We start from the raw sequence: 22,641 nt of genomic DNA on the forward strand, positions 1-22,641 counted from the left end.
ACAGAAAGCAGAGGTGGGTAAACATTTCTCTGACAAACTGATTTGTTATATATTTAAATATGAAACTCAGAAAATGAAATGTAGAAGTGTCTCTAGGGATGATGAATTTCAGTTTATACATATATTTCATTATTCCAGTCTTAGGTTCAGTTCACCACATTCCCTTTGCCTAATGAAAATTTCCCAGCAATTTAGCATGCATTTCTCCTAAAATGCACATCGTGTATGCAATTTTGCCTGAGAGCACATTTTTGCAAGCAAGTTGCCCCCCAATGTATCCATTTCTGTACACAAGCAGCTCAAACAAAGCCATTGAGATAACAATCAATGAACAGAGGAAGCTGTTTTATGCTGAAGCTGGGCAACTGGTATGTCCAATACTGCCTGCAAGGACTCGCAGCAGTTCTCTGGGTCTTCTGGTTAAAATCCTTCCCAGCTCCACCTGGAAGTTCTCAGGGTTCAACCTAGGACCTCTTTCCTGTAAACCCACTGAGCTACTGCCCATCCCCTAAGCTACTGCCCATCCCTATCTCCATATATTTTGACTCAGCCAAAACATTGAAAAGATGGCAGCTAATAAGATGTAGTGCTTTCTCAGTTTGTCCCTGTTTTCACAGGTAAGACTGAATGTAAAAAAGAAGACTGTTTTTTAGATCAGCAGGGAATCTTATATTATTACTACATTAGCTGAACTAAGGCAATTGGAGGATATCAATAAGAGCTTTCTTAGAATCGTTTGTTTGGAAATTCAAAAACAAAAAATCCCAACTAAATAACTGCATTGGGTGATTCTTGAGTTTCTAATCAACCACCGTGGCTGAGACCTTCTTGACTGACCGCAGCAACATGATTCTCTTGATATCCACAAAGGTCCTCTTCTTGGTTTCTGGGAGAAACTTCAAGATGAACAAAAAGGTGGCTAGGCAGATAGGGAAGTAAAGCAGAAAGCAGTAGGATCCAATCGACTTCTAGAGTTGGGAAGGAAATGGGGGAGGTTGGGTGGGGAGAGGGAGAGGGAGAGGGAGAGGGAGAGGGAGAGGGAGGGAGAGGGAAGGAGGGAGAGGGAGAGGGAGAGGGAGAGGGAGAGGGAGAGGGAGAGGGAGAGGGAGAGGGAGAGGGAGAGGGAGAGGGAGAGGGAGGGAGGGAGGGAGAGGGAGAGGGAGAGGGAGAGGGAGAGGGAGAGGGAGAGGGAGAGGGAGAGGGAGAGGGAGAGGGGGAGAGAGAGAGAGAGAGAGAGAGAGAGAGAGAGAGAGAGAGAGAGAGAGATGAGCATATCGTGGAAGCTTATTTACTTATCTATCATGCACATGGTGTATGTGTTTCTGTGTTTAGATCCTCATTCACACTCTGAAAGAGGGGACTGAGGGTCAGTCTCGGGAAGCTGTAGGTTAGGCTACAGAATCAGTGTGAATTCTTCAACCCAGTCAGTTTATGGATGTCAGGTTTTGATACGGAGTCTGGAGAAGTACAATATGCTGGTACTGACATGTCAAAGAAGCAATCCAGAGGTTAGACATGGCCCACCAATCACACAGCCTGAATTTAGATATTGCTATACCCTTCCATGACTGTGTTGTTGTTTAGTCATTTAGTCGTGTCCAACTCTTCGTCACCCCATGGACCAGAGCATGCCAGGCCTCCCGCAGTTTGGCCAAACTCATGTTCGTAGCTTCAAGAACACTGTCCAACCATCTCGTCCTCTGTCATCCCCTTCTCCTTGTGCCCTCCATCTTTCCCAACATCAGGGTCTTTTCCAGGGAGTCTTCTCTTCTCAAGAGGTGGCCCAAGTATTGGAGCCTCAGCTTCATGATCTGTCCTTCCAGTGAGCACTCAGGGTTGATTTCCTTCAGAATGGAGAGGTTTGATCTTCTTGCAGTCCATGGGACTCTCAAGAGTCCCCTCCAGCACCATAATTCAAAAGCATCAATTCTTTGGCGATCATCCTTCTTTATGGTCCAGCTCTCACTTCCATACATCACTACTGCAGAAGGCACCAAAACATGGGCACCTACACTGTAGCTCTGAGCCCCAGTCCACAATGCAATAGTTGGCATCCATTTGTCTCAGATGTGCCTTGGGGTGGGTAGGTGAGTGAAGCCAAACTGCTGGACAGTTACAGTGCCTGCTGTGGCTATAGAGACCAATATGGGAGAGGCATGTTTTGTTGCAGTTGGGGCAGATGAAGGAATCTGTTTGCACACTGACTTGTTAGCTTTGGTGCTTTATATGGCATCAAAAGAAAACAACCCAGAAATTTATAAACTGCTTCACAGCTTAAAACTTCTAGGGGCAAGCAAATGGGGGGGGGGGGGAACGGGACAACCATATTGCTTTATAATTGGGTGGATTTAATTAGAGGGGAGGTAATGGTGCTACATGTGGCTGGGATTAATTTACCAGTGCAAACCACTGGCCATCTGTTTTATGTTTCCAATCCAGGGTCAACCTGGGGACCAACTCCTCACCCCAATCCGTTCCTGAATACATTTGTGGCCAGGGCTAATGTTTAATTAGGGTTTTAAAAGCCTTTCTAAACACGAAGTCAGGAGTTGGGTGCGGGAAGGAACCTTGTGTCTCCTTCCCCTCTCCCTACCAAGACTAGGGTGCCAACCCATCCCCGGTGTCATGGACTGGTTGGGCACAGAGGAATGGTGGGAGGAACCAGCTGAGGAAGCACCAAGGAAAGCTCAGAGCCCAGGGAGTGGTGGTGGTGGGATGACGATGAGTGGTCACAGGGAGAAGGCTGGGAAGAGGAGATGCCAGAAGCTGAAGGGGTAGCAGGACTTGGTGAGCTGGGAGAGTCTGTGGCAGAGTGAAATCCAGAATCAAAGGCAGAAGCTGAAGCAGAGGAGGAGGGAGGTCAAGAGGCCAAGATGAGTTCGGCTGGTGAGGAGTCACAAGTGTCTCCTCCTTCTGCTGTGACGAGCTCCCCTCCCTCCTTTTCTCCCTGAACCAGAAGTGGCATGAAAAGGGCAGAGGAGAGATTGGCTGCATACAGGCACAGTCTCAGATTGCTTGGAAAAAGCCCTAGAGAGGAAGGGACTTTCAGCCTCGACAACTGATTTTTGACAACAGTTGGTCCCTTACCTTTCCCACCCCGACCTGGCCACAGTGATCCATGCGACGGTCATCTCCAGGCTTGACTACTGTAATTCGCTCTACACAGGGCTGCCCTTGAAGCTGTCCCAGAAATTCCAGTGGGTGCAGAATGCTGCAGCGAGGCTCCTCACAGGGTCTCTGCCATGGGAGCATATTCACCCAGTGTTTTTCCAGCTGCACTGGCTCCCGGTGGAGTACAGGGTCAGATTTAAGGTGCCGGTTTTCACCTTTAAAGCCCTTCATGGCCTAGAACCCTCGTACCTACGGGACCGCCTCTCCTGGTATGCCCCACGGAGGACCTTAAGGTCCATAAATAGCAACACCCTAGAGGTCCCGGGCCCTAAGGAAGTTAGATTAGCCTCAACCAGAGCTAGGGCCTTCTCAACACTGGCTCCGGCCTGGTGGAACGCTCTGTCTCATGAGACCAGGGCCCGGCAGGATCTGATTCCTTTCCGCAGGGCCTGTAAGACAGAGTTGTTCCACCTGGCCTCTGGCTTAGAATCAGTTTTATTCCCTTCCCCTCTTTCTTTTTCCTTTCTCCTCCTGTGAAGAGGCTGCATCCTAATGTTGTAATGTTGTATTTTAATCTTGTTTTTTAAATTGTATTTTAATCAACTTGTTCTTCTTCTTCTTCTTCTTCTTCTTCTTCTTCTTCTTCTTCTTCTTCTTCTTATTTTCATGGAGTAAGACCACAGGGAATGAACTCTTCTGCTCATTAGGCCTGACATTCAACCAAGTCTGTAGTGTACCTGGTAATAATGAGTTAACTCCAACATGCACAGTGTGATTTATTGCTGGCTCACTCCTGACACCCAGATCCTAAAGGAAAGCTGCTTGCACAGTATCACCTACACCCAGCTGTTGAGCGGAAGGGGTCATGTGGGGAGAAGGAAGCATCCAGCAGTCATGCAGTTTTTCCCCACCCTGCCTGCCTCTCCTTCTTGCCTAATTCCCCACCCCCAACAGCCACGGATTGTTCTGGGCCATGCAATGTGACCTGCAGTGAACTGTGGCTGTCCGAACCTGACTCATTCAAAAACTGAGTCCCTCCAAATAGGCCCAATTTGTTTCAGGCCTCAGCCAAATCTGCTGCACAGCCCTAAAGCAAACCACGAACTCCCCATCAAAACTGACCATCAAAATCACTCACCTCTGTGTGATAAAAAAGCACTCCTGATACAAAGTTCATGAACCAGTGCACAAAGCCCGCAATCACAAAGCCTGAGGCCCGCGATGTCTGAAGGAACAGCTCCAATACAATTAGACACGGAGTTGAATCTTGGGAGAGAGAAAGGATTCAGAACATTGAATACAACGTTTTCACTGACTCAGTCATTTATCTTTCCTATTCATATCCTTTACATCCTCCATGGAGCTTGGTACTTACTTGGGCCAATGCACTGTGCAAGAAGAAATAGGAGAATAAAAACTGTGCTGAAATACGCCATCTCACTTATGGTGTCCTGTTAGGGAAAGTTGGGTATATGTCAGTTATGTATTACTAAAGTTGCTAACTACCATTTACATAGAGTAGGGGTAGCCAACATGGTGCCCTCCACAAGTTGCGAAGCCACAACTCCAGTCATCCCTGTCCATTTCACCATGTTGATTGAGGATGATGGGAGTTTGGGGTCTACCACACTGATTACCCCCTTGATCTTCAAGGATGTCCCTTCTTTACAATTTCCATGTCTGTTCCCACAGCACTGCTGGCCCACGGAATGCATCAGGTGCCACAGAAAATCAAGAGCGAAGCCCCTGTGAGATCCCTTGTAATGGGGGAAATCAAAATGCATGATCCTGGGAGTCATTTTGGACTCACAGCTGTCCATGGAGGCGCAGGTTAATTCTATGTCCAGGGCGGCTGTCTACCAGCTCCATCTGGTACGCAGGCTGAGACCCTACCTGCCTGCGGAGTGCCTTGCCAGAGTGGTGCATACTCTAGTTATCTCTCGCTTGGACTATTGCAACATGCTCTACGTGGGGCTACCTTTGAAGGTGACCTGGAAACTGCAATTAATCCAGAATGTGGCAGCTAGACTGGTGACTGGGAGTGGTTGCCAGGACGACATAACACTGGATCTGAGAGATCTGCATTGGCTCCCAGTAAGTTTCCGAGCACAATTCAAAGTGCTGGTGTTGACCTTTAAAGCCCTAAACGGCCTCGGTCCTGTATACCTGAAGGAGCATCTCCACCCCCAACGTTCAGCCCGGACACTGAGATGCAGCGCCGAGGGCCTTCTAGTGGTTCCCTCATTGCGAGAAGTGAGGTTACAGGGAACGAGACAGAGGGCCTTCTTGGTAGTGGCGCCTGCCCTATGGAACGCCCTCCCTTCAGATGTGAAGGAAAAAAGTAGCTATCTTATCTTTAAAAGACATCTGAAGGCAGCCCTGTTTAGGGAAGTTTTTAATATTTAATGCCGTATTGTTTTTAACATTCGATTGGAAGCTGCCCAGAGTGGCTGGGGAAACTCATCCAGATGGCCGGGGTATAAATATATTATTATTATTATTATTATTATTATTATTATTATTATTATTATTATTACTTTTCCAGGAAAAATCTGCAATTCCTTATCACTCATGTCTTGAAGCTTTCACACACAAACCTACTGGATTTTAAATTTCAGAGTATGCATTGGACTTCCAACGAAGCTGAATATTGGAAGATTCAGGATGGGAAAAAGGAAGTCCTTCTTGCAGCACACAGTTGAACTATGGTGCTCACTCCCCACAGTGATGGCCACAAGCTTGTATGGCTTTAAAAGGGGATTAGACTAGTTCGTGGAGGAGAAGGCTAACAATGGCTACCAGTTACTCTGCACATACTAAAGGGGAGGGTGCCCAGGTTCAAATGGCTATACAGATGCCCAAACTTTTTGAATTACCCACCTGCAATTCCACAGTAATTGCTAACAGAACACAGAGGATGCCACAGATGCCAAAGCCAGAGAGAAGCAGAATCTTCCTTCCCACAGAATCAACTAAAAACATCTAGAGAGAGAAAGAGGGAAAGAAGCAGTTCAAACACTTGCCTGGCCAAGGTTCATAAATCAATGTTTGCTCACTGTCCCCTCAGTGGCCACGGCTGCTCCTCTCTTTCACTCCAGAAGAGCCTGCTACTGATGCTTTACCACAGTCCACTCAGCGCTTGGCCTCCTCCACCCCCTCAGTATTGGGGGGTGCTGAGCCCCCTGATCAACAATATTGAGGGGGCTGAAGACAAGTCAGCCCTAAGGAGTTGGTGCCTATGGGTACCAACTGCAGCTCCAAGAAGGATAATCTACAGCACCAATGGTTCCTTGGGGAGAAGCCATGTGCATTAAATGTATGGTGATGAAACCTTAGAATCCAATAATTGTACAGTTGAGAAGGACCACAGGGATCATCTAATCCGACCCTCTGCAATGCAAGAATCTTTGTGTGGCTTAAACCCACAACCCTGAGATTTTAGAGTCTCATGCTCTACCGAATGAGCTAAGATGAGAGAGAGAGGAGTCGGGAGATGCTTACCGAAAATATGTTTGCCAGGCAGAAACTCACAGTGGTAGCTATACTCATGAAGCGCACATTGTCTTTTCCCATATGTGTATACGTGTAGGTTCTCTCTGAATAATAGTAAGTCTGAAATTAGACCAGAACAATCAGAGGTTTTAGCTCAAAGTAATTTGTTTATTTGTTTATTACATTTCTGTCCCACCCACCCTCCCAATGGAGTCCATGGCTGAGAACATCAAATGTTAAAAGAAGTACAATCAATTAAAACTGTAATGATTTAATTATTAAAAGTGCTGGGGTGCTTGATAGTTGCAGACCTGGAGAACAGAATATCAACCAAGTGCAGAGAATATGACCATCTCCCTAGATACACAGCATGAATGACTGGTGTCATCGCCTGTGAACTTTGTGTTCAAAACAAGTCTTTGTTTCACCTGACTCAACCTCAGAATACCTTGGCCTGCATCTCTCTTACCGCAATGACTCCAGTGAGATGCTGGGAAGCCATCAAGGTAATTACAGTGATGACTTGCCATCGCAGGCTTCTCTTCCAGAGCAATTTGGGCGTGTTCAAGGGCTTTTCTGCCTTTGCAGCAAAGAACTCCTCGCGGAGCTCATCCATCTCATCCTCCACGTCTTCCCGTCCTCTCAACATCTGCAAGGCTAGGTGGGAGTAGAGGCAGAAAGGAGGTGACTTCCAAAATAAGCAAAGGGGTCAGTGGAAATGAAGTTTTTTAAACACCTAATTAAAGGCAGTGCAAAGCCCCTGTGTTAATCACAACATCAGGATAACAGGAATGATACAATAATGACGGAGTGCTGAGATCCAATGACAGGAGTAAGGAATCTCCAGCCTGCGGGTCACTCTTGCCCCATTGAGGTTCCCAGCTTAGCCAACAAAGTTATTTTGGGCAAGCTGTGCCCACCCACACCTACACCGAATGCCAAACAGGCAAGAGAGGGGCCTGACCAAAAGGGCAGGGCTTGACCAAAACTTTGTGCAGCTCACGAAGTGCCCAACAGCCAGCTGGTTGTTGAGAGCCATTGATATACTGGGTGTGGCGTTTGCCTCCTAGGTGGGTCATAAGGAAAGGGTTAAAATGAGTGTGATGTGATTGGCCAGTGGAAACTGATAGTGGGAGTTAGAGTGGGTGTTGTGTGAAAGTCAGTTGAGGTTTGGGAGTTGGAGAAGGAAGAGGGAGGATATAAGTCTTTGGGTTGGTCGAGTGGTGTGGTGAGAGGAACTGTTAGGACTGTTAGGTGGAGTCAGATAGATAGATAGTTGGGATAATCAGTTTGAAGCTGTTAGGAACTAATAGGACAGTTAAGGAACTAAGATTAAGAAACTGCCAAGAAAAATTAACTGAAACCATAAGCTTGTTCATGCCTATAAAATAAACTTGATTATTTGTTAATGTTAACAACTGTCTGGACTCCATGTGTACCTGTGAGAAACAGGTTGGTGGCAGTAAAGAAAGCAATTACACTGTTGGCACAGGGTCAATAGACCGTCAAACGTCCGGGGACCCTGTGTGATCACCACACTGGGCAAAGCAGAGACCAAACGCTAAGCAGGATTGCTCCTCCTTTGTATCATCTGATGCAAAGGGGGAGTAATCTTGTTGAGTAGCAAACTCTCTGGTGCAGCTGCACTCAGCAGTAAGCAGGGTTTCCCTCTCCCCTGTTGAAAGTGAGTTTACTTACCACTGTGCTCAGGAGAGTGATTGGGTCTTTCTGCTACTCCACCTTTAAAAGATGGCTCCAGCAATCTTTAAAAAGGTAGGCAAAATACTTTCCCATGCTCAAATGGGAGATGTTGACCTGGGGGGGGGGCAACCCACCCATCAACCATGTGATGTCATCAGGATGTTATGGGATTGACAGGTAGCTTGCCCCATCCACATGTCAACATTGGCCCACTGGCCCCTGGAGCTGAAAAAGTTCCCTACCCTTGTCTGATGGGATAGGCAAATTTTCTTCAGGCTTTTGGAGTACCCCCACTGTGTACACTACCCACACCCAGTGGTCCCAGTACAGTTCAAAGTATTGTAAAGCTATCCACCATTCCTAATGGGATCCTAAATATGAGTTGCCCGGGAATGATCACAGGAGTTTTGCACGGTGTCCATTCCTAAAGGTCCCACTACAATTGATAGTATTGTACCTTCTCTTGCACCATCTTCATCCTTCTTCTGAATGTATAAGTACCTAGGACTTTCAGGAATGAAGGGCAGTAGGAAGACCTGACACGCTGGCATGACCCCAGCAAAGCACATCAGAATCGACCAACCTGTGCAAGAAGGGTAACTGATGATATTGAGAACAATAAACCAATGGAGAGTGTGCTTCTGATCTGCTATACAGCAGAGGGTGCTCTTCTCTAAATTACCTCTTTCATTCCCCAGGACTTCCCGAAGAGCCAGGGTCTGAGCCAACAAGACACCAATGGAAAAAAAGAAGTTGGCCGTCATGGTTATGCATCCTCGCAGCTCTACAGGCGATATCTCGCCAATGTATATGGGAACAGCACTGTAGATTATTCCTGGTTAGATGATAAATCAAGGGATAATTCATGATCTGCATGTAACATGATGTATATAAACATCTGAATATCTCCACGGTGAATAGGAGGCCCTAGTGGGAAGTAACAGGAATTGGTCAGCACAACAAAATGTTCCCGACGAAGGTATGCAAAATGGCAACCAGTTCTTTTTGATCTGCATGAGACATCACTGTGTTAAATGATGCAGAGACACAGCAGGTAAAAGCATGTTATGGGAATGTGTTAATAATAATAATATTAATATTAATAATAATAATAATAATAATCACTCAATCCAGTACCCTGACTCACCTGAGCATATTCCAGTCACCAAGCGTGCAACCATTTTGAATTCATATGTAGTTACCTCATGTGTGCAACCCATGAGTACAGCAGAGAGAATGGACAAAACACTAGTAATAATCAAAGTACCTTTCCTGAAAAGACAAGGAAAGCAGAAAAGTTTGTGTGGGTTGGGAGTTGCTAGTGAAGATATGATACCACCAAAAGAGCAGCAGTAGGAGAGCAGCTATGGAATTGCAACAAGGCCTTCAGCTTTCTATGGATACTTGGTTCTGCGCTTTGCTAGTTATGGGTGGAGACCTGCAAGGCACTGACTGCCCTACACTTAAGCACTTTAAAATTATCCAAGCCCTTTCTAGGATTTCAGCAGACATTGCTCACATGTTTCCATGAGGTCTAGTAAGTTGGCTTTTGCAACCCTGCTATGTTCCCGCGAGGGGTGCAGAGCTTGGGATCATTTACATGGAAGCTTGTGCTCTACCTCTGAGCTACCTTTCTAAAGGGTATATCATAAGGCCAGTTATTAGATGCTACTGCAGAGATGTAGGTCTGCAGCAACTGTATTTCCTCACTTCCCCTGAAGCAGGCATAGGCAAACTCAGCCCTCCAGATGTTTTGGGACTACAACTCCCATCATCCCTGACCACTGGTCCTGTTAGCTAAGGATGATGGGTGTTGTAGTCCCAAAACATCTGGAGTGCTGAGTTTGCGTATCCTGCCCTGAAGCTTACTGCTTGGTCCCTCTCCAAGGTGCTGATCCTGTCTTATCTTCCTTTCTTGTCTGCCTAGAACTTTGAAACTTTACTTAGCCCTGGTGGCTATATCCTCAACTATCTGAGTCACTATGCGGATCGCAGACCAGTTGATGGTGGTTACAAGTGTGGGGAGGCACCCAGAGCATGCTTTTTAAAGTGAGTAGAGAATGAGACTCTTAATCACAGGGTCGTGGGATTGAATTCTACACTGGGCCAAAGATTCCTGCAATGCAGGGGGTTGGTCTAGATTGCCCTTGTGATCCCTTCCAACTCTACAATTCTATGATTCTATTTCCATTCATCTTGCAGATTTATAACCACGTTGCGGCCAAAAGCTATCAAAGCCATAGACGATAAAACAAAATACAAAAGATAGTGCCTCAAGAATCTAAGAACAATAAGAAACATTTCAGGAGTTCTACAGGTAGTGTTCCATTATAGAATTGGGTAACACTTCAGGGAAAGCCTTCTTAAGTTATTAGTAGCTGCCTTGTGGGCTTTCCATAGGCATCTGCAGACATTTCATGGGCACCTGTAGGCTATCGTGAGGACAAGGTGCTGGAACTAGATGGCCTTTGGCCTGATCCAGCAGGGCCCGTCTTATGCTCTTCTTGTGACCCCCTCCCCCTTCATGGGCCATTTGGTATCTGTGGGGGTGAGCAATGCGACAGATCAGGGCATGTAGGTCAGAAGCAAATCATTTCCCCTTACTTCTCACCAGCCTAGGGCATGCAGTTCATCAGTCATGATTCTGTCTATACCTGCCACATCTATCCTCCAGGACGCCAATCAGAAGTGCCCCAAATGTACCTCCCAGTGGATATAAAGCGATGGAGGAGGACATCAAGAATAACTTGATGTTGGGGTTCATCTTCGGGGGGAAAGTGGTTACGTTATAAAAGTCTTTTATGAGCTAGGAGAGAAGCACAGAAAAGTCGATGTTAGGACAGCACTGCACATCACATGACAGCAGAATCTCAACGGTTGTGACCAGGGATAGGAGAGCCTGTCAATCTCTCTCAATTTCTCATTTGTCCCTTCTTAAATTCAGTCCTCTTCTGATCCATATCAGTTTGTGATGTTTTTGAAGTCCTCATGAAAATTCAACCACCTTTAAGTGTGGATTTCTCTAAATTTACAAATGTTTATGCTATTTTGTCTCCCCCTCCCTCCCTTATAACACCAGAAATCCAATGGATCTAAATGTTGGAAGATTCAGGAGAGTCAAAAGAAAGCACTCCTTCAAGCAGTACAGTCGCTGTTGATGGCACTGACAGTCAGTAACTTGGACAAACTCATGTAGAATTAGACTGTCAGTGACTGCTAGCCACAATAGCTATGGCTTACCTCCACTTTCAGAGGCACAACAAATTACCCCTTAGGGAACACAGCCCACAAAATAAAAGAAGCCATTTGTACCACAGAAGGGGAGTAGATCAGCCAGATGTTGTAACCATAGGTTGCAGACAGGAGGCAGGCAGCAAACAACACCCAAAGAAGTGTCATTGACAAGTCCTACAGGAAGAAGTAGGAGATACTGTGATGAGACAGGGCAAAATACTTGCATTTCTTTCTTGTTAATTAGGTGTATTTACAACCAAGAAGCAGAAAGATAGAATAAAGACAGAGGTGCATTCAGTCCTCAAGGGAGGTACATTTGGTGGACATGCAGATATTCCTTGACAATTACAACTTTTGTGGAGATGTAACAATCCAAAATCATCATCATCATCATCATCATCATCATCATCCCAAGGGGTCTTTGATACTAAGACGCCACTTGGAGTTCTGAAGATACCAGGGATTTAAAGAAGGAGAAATCTGATTATGATTGTTTACTTGTTTCCCTGAACAGTTTTCAACATTAGTAAAACACCAAGTGCAAGATTAAAAAGAAATAAATAAACAGGAATAAACAAATATTGACTATAAGCAACACAAATGCCAATCAGTATATAAAACCCTATCAAAGCCAGAACAAACTCAACAAAAGAAAACCCATTTAAAATCTGCCTAAAACTAGACCTGGAAAAACAATTTAGTGAAGGAAATTAAATGTTAGCAAAATCACTTAAATAATGTAAACAAAACTTTTTTAAAAAACTTGAAAAATAATACTGTAGTATAATGGGTTGGATTCAGACTTGTTGTTTAGTCGTTTAGTCGTGTCCGACTCTTCGTGACCCCATGGACCAGAGCACGCCAGGCACTCCTGTCTTCCACTACCTCCCGCAGTTTGGTCAGACTCATGTTTGTAGCTTCGAGAACACTGTCCAACCATCTCGTCCTCTGTTTTCCCCTTCTCCTTGTGCCCTCCATCTTTCCCAGCATCAGGGTCTTTTCCAGGGAGTCTTCTCTTCTCATGAGGTGGCCAAAGTATTGGAGCCTCAGCTTCAGGATCTGTCCTTCCAGTGAGCACTCAGGGCTGATTTCCCTAAGAATGGAGAGGTTTGATCTTCTTGCAGTCCATGGGACTCTCAAGAGTCTCCTCCAGCACCATAATTCAAAAGCATCAATTCTTCGGCAATCAGCCTTCTTTATGGTCCAGCTCTCACTTCCATACATCACTAATGGGAAAACCATAGCTTTTACTTTATGGACCTTTGTTGGTAAGGTGATGTCTCTACTTTTTAAGATGTTGTCTAGATTTGCCATCGCCTTTCTCCCAAGGAGCAGGCGTCTTTTAATTCCGTGACTGCTGTCACCATCTGCAGTGATCGGATTCAGATTTAGTCATGCTTAAAGAAGACTCGTTAAAATGAGTCCAGTGGGACTACTTTCACCATGATTATTTCTGGACCCCACCCAATATATTATGAACTATTAGCTTATAAGCTTATATTAGCTTATAAGTAATGCTGTATCTGAAACCTGGGAAACAATTACACAGAAACTTTAATTTTCAATGTGTTATAAACCCAGTACCTTGAATGCAGCCTCCAGCCTCCCTCGTTTCTTGGGTTTTTTACTAGTTGGCGCCTCCTTTTTGTCCATGGTTTCCTGAGTAGAAGTCATAAAAAAGGCTCACCTGGGGGGAAATAAGATAGTGTTGTTGGTAGAAGGCAGCTGATCAGATGCATGCAGGAAGTCCCTAAGCAAGGTATGGAGGCAAGGCAGTTATTTGTCTCTGTGATGGCCACCTTACAGCTTCCCTAGGGTCTTCCCAGCTAAGACAGAATACTCTCCTCTGCTCAGCTGACCCCCCCCCCTTTAAAGAGCTGCTGCCATGATATAGGGGTTAATTATTGCCACGAGGCTCTCCCTTATCATCCAATTTCCAAATCTCCCTGGAGTCTCCCTAAAAGTAGTGTGGAATGAAATCTTCTAAGCATGAGGGCATCATGTTAGCTATTCAAATGGGGAGATTGGAAGGCAGGCAAAGACCACCACTGCAAGGCCTACTCAAACTGAATTTCCCCCTTTGGGCTGATCTACCATCAACTGCACTGTGTGAAGCATCCCGGTGTGTTTTCAGTACATAGATACCCTTTTTTGTGTCTTTGCAATATGCAAATAAACGTTACTTTTAAACTGCCCTTCTAGAACCTATATCCTGAATGCTGGGCTATAAATAACTGTCCCAGAGTGATTCTGGGGCTCTCTTGATGCAACCTGGCTGAAGCCTGAATCATCTCCCCTGAATCAACCCAGTTCATCTTGGGATTTGACTGAATCCAGTGCACAGCCCTAATTCGGGCAACAGGATCAGCCAGATAGCTGGGAAGTAATGAGATCTGCCTGGAAAAATCCCTTCAACCATGCAGAGGGTAGATCCCACAGGATGGAAGACGAATAGGCCAAGAGCACCCGGACTTACCATAGCTTTCTGTAACTTGTAAGTAGGGGGGAACTGAACCTAGCACAACTGTTCTGTAGAAATAAGGCATTTCAGAACCTCTAAGAGAATTCTGGGAGACAATCAAGGGAAGGGCATCAGAAGGTTCCAGGAAAAGCTGTTGACAGTTGGAAGGTGACACGATGCAATGATGGAATGTGGATTAGCTGCTGGTGTGGCAGAGCTGGAAGGTGACGGAGCTATGAATCAAGAAGTCCTCCTGCCATTATTGATTGAAGTGCAGAGTGTTTGAGGACCGGGACATTCACAGGGAAACCAAAATGCTTGTTTATAAAGCTATTGTAATACCAACGTTACTGTATGCATGTGAAACATGGACCACTTAAAATGCCATCTCCAACTTCTTGAAAGATTCCATCAACAGTGTCTCCCAAAAATCTTACACATAACTTGGGAAGACAGGTGAACTAATAGTATACTGGATGAAGCAAAGATCACCAGTGTTGAAGCAATGATTCGTCAATATCAACTTCGTTGGACTGGTCATGTTGTGTGGATGCCTGATGATTGTCTTCCAAAGCAACTACTCTATTCTGAACTTAAAAATGGAAAGCGTAATGCTGGTGGTCAACAAAAGAGGTTTAAAGACTGTCTCAAGGCAAATCTAAAAAAAAATGTAGTATAAATGCAGACAACTGGGAAACACTGGCCTGCGAGCACTCCAATTGGAGAACAGCCTTTACCAAAGGTGTCATGGACTTTGAAGACATTCAAACTCAGGACGCAAGGGAGAAATGTGCTAAGAGGAAGGCATGCTTGGCAAATCCACACCGTGATCAACTACCACCTGGAAACTAATGTCCCCACTGTGGATGGACGTGTGGATCCAGAATTGGCCTCCACAGTCACTTACAGACTCATTGTTAAAACCGTGTTTATGGAAGACAATCTTACTCAGCGTGATCGCCAGAGAAGAAGACGACGACGACTTTATGGCCTTAGCCAAGCCACATAATCCCTTAACCTTCTTTTCCAACTGAAATTTTAAAGATGTTTTAAATACTGATTTATTTTCATAGAAACATTGAATGGGAGAGTTGGAAGGGTCCCAAAGGAGTATCTAACCCTACATCCTGCAATGCAGTTAAAGAACCCCTGACATATTTTAATATGGATGCTGTTTTAGGAAGAAGGGTGGGATATACATTTAACAAACAAGCAAACATGAGTTATAAACTCATACTGACCTACTTTTATAGGATCCTTATTAGGAGGCACAGATTGCAGCTATAACAAAGGTGGCATTTTTTCATCTCCACCAAGCTAAACAGTTGGCTCCTTACCTCTCTCGCCCTGACCTAGCCACTGTGATCCACACGATGGTCACCTCGAGAATTGATTATTGTAACTCACTCTACGTGGGGCTGCCCTTGAGACTGACCCAGAAACTCCAGCGGGTGCAGGACCCTGGTACCTACAGGGCTGCCTCTCCTGGTATGTCCCATGGAGGACCTTACGGTCTTCAAACAAAAACACCCGGGAGGTCCCGGGCCACAGGGAGGTTAGGCTGGCCTCAACCATAGCCAGGGCTTTTTTGGCTGTGACCCTGATCCAGTGGAATGCTCTGTCACAAGAGACTAGGGCCCTGCAGGACCTGACATATTTCTGCAGGGCCTGCAAGACGGAGCTGTTTCCACCAGACCTTTGGCCAAGGCACAGTCTGACCCCCTCCTTTGGTAATCCTCATAGAACTCTAGCCCAATGGTTGCCATTAATTTGATTTTGAACTGATTTTATAATGAATTGATTTTAGAATGTTGTGTTACTTTTATTGCTGTTAGCCACTCTGAGCCCGGCTTCGGTTGGGGAGGGCGGGATATAAATAAAAATTATTATTATTATTATTATTATTATTATTATTATTACAGTGTGATGTTAGGCATAGGAGCCAACTCCTAGCAGCCAAGGAGTCTTCTCCCCCCAAAATAAAATATTTGAGGGGGCCATCCCCCAAAAAGTTGGTGGGCGTTGCCATTCAAATGGTGTGTGTGCATCATGACACGTGACATGTGTAGGGAGGCTTACCTGCCCCCCCCCAATATATTTTATTCAAGTTGGCACCCCTGATGTCAGGGAAGCTTTTGAAAGTGCTACATTCAAATATGTAAACCCCAACATTTTCCCATTTGAAAACAGATACCTGCTTTGAGATTGCTCCAATTCTCATTCCAAGCAGTCGTGTTCCAGCCACTTTACCTCTCAGTTGTTAGAAGCATATCATGAAATGGTTTACTCTGCTGAAGCCTCTCTATTGATTTAAAAGCTAGTGGGGGGGGGGTGGCCTACAGAATTGTCTTACAATGTGTTCTTTATAAATCTTTTATTCAAGTTTTAAACATGCAAAATCAGCCACCTGGTCATGGTCTTCAACAATATAATGAGATACATTGTACAGTGGTACCTTGGTTCTTGAACTTAATCCATTCCTGGAGTCCATTCGACTCCCGAAACTGTTCGAAAACCAAGGTGAGGCTTCCGATTGGCTGCAGGAGCTTCCTGCAGTCAAGTGGAAGCTGCATCAGACATTTGGCTTCTGAAAAATGTTTGCAAACCGGGGCACCTACTTCCGGGTTTGCAGCATTCGGGAGCCAAAACGTATGAGTACCAAGGTGTTCGAGAACCAAGATAAGACTGTATTCCTATTTCAAACAGAGGAATTATTCTAAAAACATATCTGTACACAAGAATTGAGACTGACAAATTTTAGGCATTTCTGTATTCTTTCGCAACTCTTTTTTTTTGGGGGGGGGGCAGGGGGAAGGATCCAGAAAGGACTGGCCTACCTGCAAGCTATGGTGTATTCCCAATAAAGTCATTGTACGTATACCAGGATCTTTCATCTTGTGCCATGCATGCCCATTCAGGGAGCAGGGAAATTCCAGTGGCCAGACTATAGTTTGATTTTGGTAATTGTGGTTTATTGTTTCACTGTTTGCATATCTTCTCTGTTCTTATATTTGAATAAATATAACCCTTTTCATCACAGCTACAGTTTCTTGCATCTTCTTTAAGAATTTGCTGGCAATGATTTAGTAGGGATAAGTAACAAAATAACAGGACCTATCCTTGGTAGACTGGGAGTGTTGGAATGTGTGGTTTCAGCCACCACACACTTGTGAGAGATCAAAGGAAAATGAAGGAAGCTTGGAGCAACCAATTTCCTTAAACACACACATACACTTTCCTATACCGTGTCTTTTTTCTTTTTTTAAAAAAATGGCTAAAAGAAAGAAATCATCAAAAGGAAGAATTTTATAATGATTCTCTTCAATGGCCAGATTAAAATAAAAAATTACACGCTCCAAACTTCCTGTTATTCATGGCAGTATTCAAAGAATTGCCTCAAGCCAGTCAGTGCTGATAGCCATCTGGGATGGAAGCATCGGGGAACAGATGGGATACACTGACAAATACAAAGGGCAGATGGAAGCAGATGATCACTGTTTTCTTGAAGAGCAAACCGTGGTTGTGGTGTGTGAGTGAGGGCTTTGCTTCAGGCCAAGTCACTTGGAGGTGGTGGAACTGAGGAGACTGAGAGGAGATACACAGCCCTCTTCAAATATTTCAAGGGCTATCACAGGGAAGGTGGAGAAAGCTTGCTTTCTCCTCCTCCGTGGGGTAAGGACTCGAACCAATGGCTTCAAGTTACAAGAAAGGAGATTCTGACTGAACATCAGTAAGAGCTGTTTGACAGTGGAATGGTCTCCCTCAGGAGGTGGTGGGCTCAGTGGCGTAGCGTGGGGGGTGCGGGGGGGGGGGGCAGCCGCACCAGGTGCAACATTTTTTGGGGGGGGCGCTCGCACTCGCAGCTCTCTGCCCCTACCTGGCTCACTCACTCTCTCTCACTGCAGTGCTGGCTGTGCGAATCCGATCCGAGCTGCCGGGTCGCCGCCCACTGTGGAGGGGGAGGGTGCCAGGCGTGCGGTGCGTTGCGGAGCGGAGAGAGAGCGAGGGAGGGACTATCTGGGGGAGGGACAGTGCAGCGGCCGCCCAGCGCAGCGCTGAGCGCGGGAGAGAACCACACCCGACCAGCCCAGGCAGCAGCAAGAAGAAGCTGGCAGCAGCGGCAGGTTAGGGGTTAGGGGCACAAATTACTTGCCTTGCCCCGGGTGCTGACAACCCACGCTACGCCGCTGGGCGGGCTCTCCTTCCTAGGAGGTTTTCAAGCAGAGGTTGGATGTCCATCTGTCATGGATGCTTTAGTTGAGATTTTTGCACTGCAGAGGGTTTGACTAAACAATCTTTTGGGTTACTTCCAACTCTACAGTTCTGTGGTTCTATTCTCTGGTGCCTTGATTTTTGGAAAAGACAAAGGATGTAGCATGGAAATATATGCTCTGGCAATGTGGGACACAGGGTAGATGGGAGGTTTCCTGCTGGTATGGTTATTATTATTATTATTATTATTATTATTATTATTATTATTATTATCATTAATGCCCTGCCTTTTCCCCTTACAGGGACTCAAGGCAGCTTACAGATAAAAATAAGAACAGCTAAAAAAATAAGGGGAAAAAATCATTAAAAAACAATTAAACATTGATAAACTATCTTTCTATATCTACCCATCATCTATCTATCTATTAAAAACATACAGAAGATTACAATAAAAACTGAACAGTGCTAGTCCTTTATTTAAAAGCAGCCAATTCCCAAAAACCTGTTGGGGCAAGAAATAATTCACCTGCTGGAGGAAGGACAAGAAGGGAGCTAGTCTAAATTCTGTGGGGAGGGAGTTCCACAGTTGGGTAGCAACCTCTACCAAGAAGTCCTTCTCCCATGTCCCTACCAAGGAAGCCTGTAATGGTGGTAGGACCAACAGCGGGGCCTCCCTGGAAGATCTCAAAACCAAGGCTGGTTCATATGAGGGAATGCAATCTCTCAGAGAGAATGGATACAAGCTATTTGGGCTTTATTATCACTATTATTTTATATCAGGTGGCAAGGGTAGGGACTGATGGTAAGAAATTGCAGCCTGCCTTAGTTCCCTCTCTCTGAATTTTAATGGCTGACAGGGATTTTGATCCCCAAACCTGTTCGCTCACAGTTCACACCCTTTGTTTGTGATACACCCCTACTTAAAAGAGGTGGGGGTTGAGGCCTTGTGAGCACCATCTATAATAAGATCCTAGTCCAAGCCTCAGCTGCCTTACCTTCAAGGTCATTCTAGGTCTGGTGGTGGAAACATGCAGTGTTTTATAACAGAGAATAATAAACCCAAGAGTTCTGTTTTCTATAGCAAGGTCAATTAAAGCAAGAAGAAGAAGAAGAAGAAGAAGAAGAAGAAGAAGAAGAAGAAGAAGAAGAAGAAGACATCTCTCTGTGCTTTGTGTTAGCTCTAAGTGCAAATCACTGAACAGCCTTAAAAGCCATTAGCTAAATTCTTCTCAGTCGTTCCACAAAATATCACAATTCCTTTTGTTCAGAAGCCAGGAAGGGGGGAAAGCATTACTGCTAAGGAAAAAAGTGTGTGTGTGTGTGTGTGTGTGTGTGTGTGTGTGTGTGTGAGAGAGAGAGAGAGAGAGAGAGAGAGAGAGAGAGAGAGAGAACTGTTCTTCTTTCACTAGCATCAAAAACGTTTCTTTACAATAAAAGACTTGGAGCCCTCAGGATTCAGAAGACAGGTGAAGTGACCCACAAGTCTTTTAATTATATTTGCTAAGCCTGAGGCATGTAGAAGCATCTTCTATCTTAAGAAGGATAATTTATAATATCAACGCCTGTCTGTCCAAAATGAATGTGCAATTTTGGCAAGCAGAAATACTCGACAATGTTTCCTTGCTTAAGGAAAATGACAATGACAACGCTAATCCTACCAACTTTTGGGAGGCTACAAAAGCATTGACAAGAAGTATCTGCATCAAAGAAAAACCATAAATTAAAAAACAAACCTGTGCTAGATAACCAAACTAGAAATAACCAAACTAGAAATGGATTTACTAACTAATTATAAAAGTTTGGATTCAAAAGATCTTTGAAATAGATGCTTTGAAAATTTATAGCACACTAGTCAATTTCTTATAGGTGAATGTGGAGGTAAAACTCAGAAGTTTGGGAAACCCTTCTGGAGATGATATTACTTGATATGTGGTTAAGGAACTACATTTTGGGTGGGGGTCTCCTGTTAATTCCTCTAAGCAGGACCCTGGGTATCTGCTCTAAGCCGCTGTTGCATTGCTCTGTATGTTTTTGAAATGTCAGTTACAGATAGGTAGCCGTGTTGGTCTGCCATAGTCAAAACAAAATAAAAAAAAAATCCTTCCAGTTGCACCTTAAAGACCAACTAAGTTAGTTCTTGGTATGAGCTTTCGTGTGCATGCAGCATGAGCTTTCATGTGCGTATCTGAAGAAGTGTGCATGCACACGAAAGCTCATACCAAGAACTAACTTAGTTGGTCTTTAAGGTGCTACTGGAAGGAATTTTTTTATTTTGTTTTGAAATGTCAGTTCTCTTGGTAAGGTGCAAGAGAAAAAAAGAAAAGTGACTCAGTGAATCCCATCAGCTGTTCATAATCAAAGCATCTAGATTGGGAGGGTGTTCTTGGCACCCTCCCCTTATTACAATGAGTAATAGAACAGACAGTGCAGATCATTTTTGCAACTCACGCAACCCGACAAAAGTATTTATTGTGAATTATTATAACATTCTGAAAATGCATAATTACCTTTTAACCCAGGTTGGCAAACACAAATCAATACCTTACAGCTCTGGCAGGGCATTTTACTGGCCTTTAATGGCAAGATGTGAGGCACAGAGAATGAGAAACAGGCTGGTGTCCCATTAGAACTTGTGAAACTTTCAATGGAATAAATCAACTTCGGGGAAAAGCCAGTGCTGAAATGGGGAAAGGTGTTAGATAATGAGAACAAAAGTATGTAAGGACAAGCGATAAACTAAAAAACACACGTTATACTCTCTCAATCTGTACACACAAGGCCATCCCAATACATTCTGGTACCTGAGGCAGACCCCAAAATGATGCCAGGAAAGAAAAGAAGGGGTGAGTGAAGATCTACATCAGGAACAAGGGGGAAAGAAAGATGAACATTGAGATCATTGAGATCTGCTACCTGAGGCAACTGCATCAGCTTGCCTTACAGGTGGGCTCACCCTGTGTACATATAACCTGTCATGTACTCAACCCATTGATCTATCTAACTCGCAATTGTCTACTCACTTTGGCAACAATCCCCAAGCACTCAGGAGCGGATGTCTTATACTAGAGATCCTTTGAAGTGGAGATGTCAGGGACTGAATCTGGAATCTTCTTTACAACTCAAGAACGGTGAAATGTGCAAGACAGGGAGAGATTCTCACTAAATATAGTTCAGAGGTCATAGACCACAGGCAGAAAGTGGAAAACCATCAATCTCACCCCAGCAACTGAGAAGACCAGATGCTCAGCCAGTGTGACGCAGAGGAGTTTAAGAAAAGATGCTCTGCGATCCATGGTGTCAAATACAATGAAATGTGAAAAGGCTCCTTCTTAAATTTATCAGAAATGCTACTCAGCTTCTCTTAACATCGATGACAAAGATCAAGAAGTGCAGGCACCATGCTACATAGCTCTCTGCCGAGAGATCAGAGCTGACAGTGATGAACGAGAGGCATAGTTTCTTCCCTGACCTCTGGGTGTGAGGTCAGGTGTCCAACAAGTAGGGAAGCAAGTCTTTCAACTGCTGACAATGGTGCCTGGGTACTTGGAGACTGCTTGGCAGATGCTCCTGAAGCAATCATCAATGACCAGAGGAGAAGCCCACCCAACCAATTCCCTGGGGCTATGTAAGCCACATTACTGACAGGGATGAGAAGGTCTGAACATATTACAATGGCTGCGCTGGTTACAAAGTAGTTTCTGTGTTCAGTTCAAAGTGCTGGTTTTTAATCTACAAACCCCTATGAGGTTTAGGACCCCAATATCCCAAGGACCACCTCTCTTCACATGAAACAACCTGAACCTTGTGGTCCTCAACAATGCCCTTCTCCATCTGCCTCAAACCAAGATTGTGGAGGAAGCTACACAAGAATGAGTCCCCCACACCACCACACAGTGGAATGCTCTCCCCCATGCTTTCCCATAGAAAGTAATGCAAAACAGATTAATCCATTCCAGACTTTTAAAAACAACCCCTAAAACAGCAATTTAACTTGAATTTTACTCTCTAACGAGACCAATGATCCATAAAATGAAAGCAATAATTAATGTACTGTACTATAAAATAAATAAGACAGTATTGTAGATTATGAAAATTATTATTTATTTATTTTCTTACTTGCTCTGATGATATTGTTTGGATGGGGGACTTTTCTCCATTTCTGCAAATCAATCTCCATTTCTGCAAATCAATCAATCAGCTGAACTGGGTTCCACAAAGTCACAAAAACAAATTAACCGGAAAAGCCTCAAAAACAAAAACGCAAAATAAATAGCAAAACCAAAAGTGCCAAATACAGTGGTACCTTGGTTCTCGAACTTAATCCATTCTGGAAGCCGGTTTGACTTCTGAAATGTTCAAAAACCAAGGCACGGCTTCTGATTGGTGCAGGCTCCCAGAAACAATAGCCGACAGCCGCCTTGGACGTTTGA

At 44.6% G+C, this 22,641-nt stretch overlaps 1 protein-coding gene across 1 annotated transcript; it reads right to left on the reverse strand.

The window, feature by feature from the left end:
• Nucleotides 1-328: 328 nt before the first annotated feature.
• On the reverse strand, nt 329-14,126 carry LOC309348732 (solute carrier family 2, facilitated glucose transporter member 5-like). Its single transcript, XM_081874405.1, has 13 exons — nt 14,015-14,126; nt 13,123-13,225; nt 11,617-11,712; nt 10,959-11,110; nt 9,452-9,576; nt 8,987-9,139; nt 8,762-8,887; nt 7,073-7,260; nt 6,613-6,723; nt 5,992-6,093; nt 4,487-4,562; nt 4,250-4,377; nt 329-968 (listed from the first exon to the last, which is right to left on the reverse strand). The coding sequence occupies exons 2-13, from the start codon at nt 13,210-13,212 to the stop codon at nt 801-803; spliced, it is 1,515 nt and encodes a 504-aa protein (XP_081730531.1). The 5' UTR covers nt 13,213-13,225; nt 14,015-14,126; the 3' UTR covers nt 329-800.
• Nucleotides 14,127-22,641: the final 8,515 nt, after the last annotated feature.

This window comes from Podarcis erhardii (genome assembly GCF_964252035.2).
Source record: "Podarcis erhardii genome assembly, chromosome: 8".
Taxonomy (NCBI): Eukaryota; Metazoa; Chordata; class Lepidosauria; order Squamata; family Lacertidae; genus Podarcis; species Podarcis erhardii.

Bases quoted from the DNA above. Each gene is read 5' to 3' on its own strand.
- LOC309348732 (XM_081874405.1), bottom strand. From the start codon at position 13,212: ATGACTTCTACTCAGGAAACCATGGACAAAAAGGAGGCGCCAACTAGT. The intron at 11,713-13,122 runs GTACTGGGTTTA...TTCTTCCTGTAG, and splicing joins GGCTGGAGGCTGCATTCAAG to GACTTGTCAATGACACTTCT. The intron at 9,577-10,958 runs GTATAGACAGAA...TTGTCTTTTCAG, and splicing joins CTGGAGGATAGATGTGGCAG to GAAAGGTACTTTGATTATTA.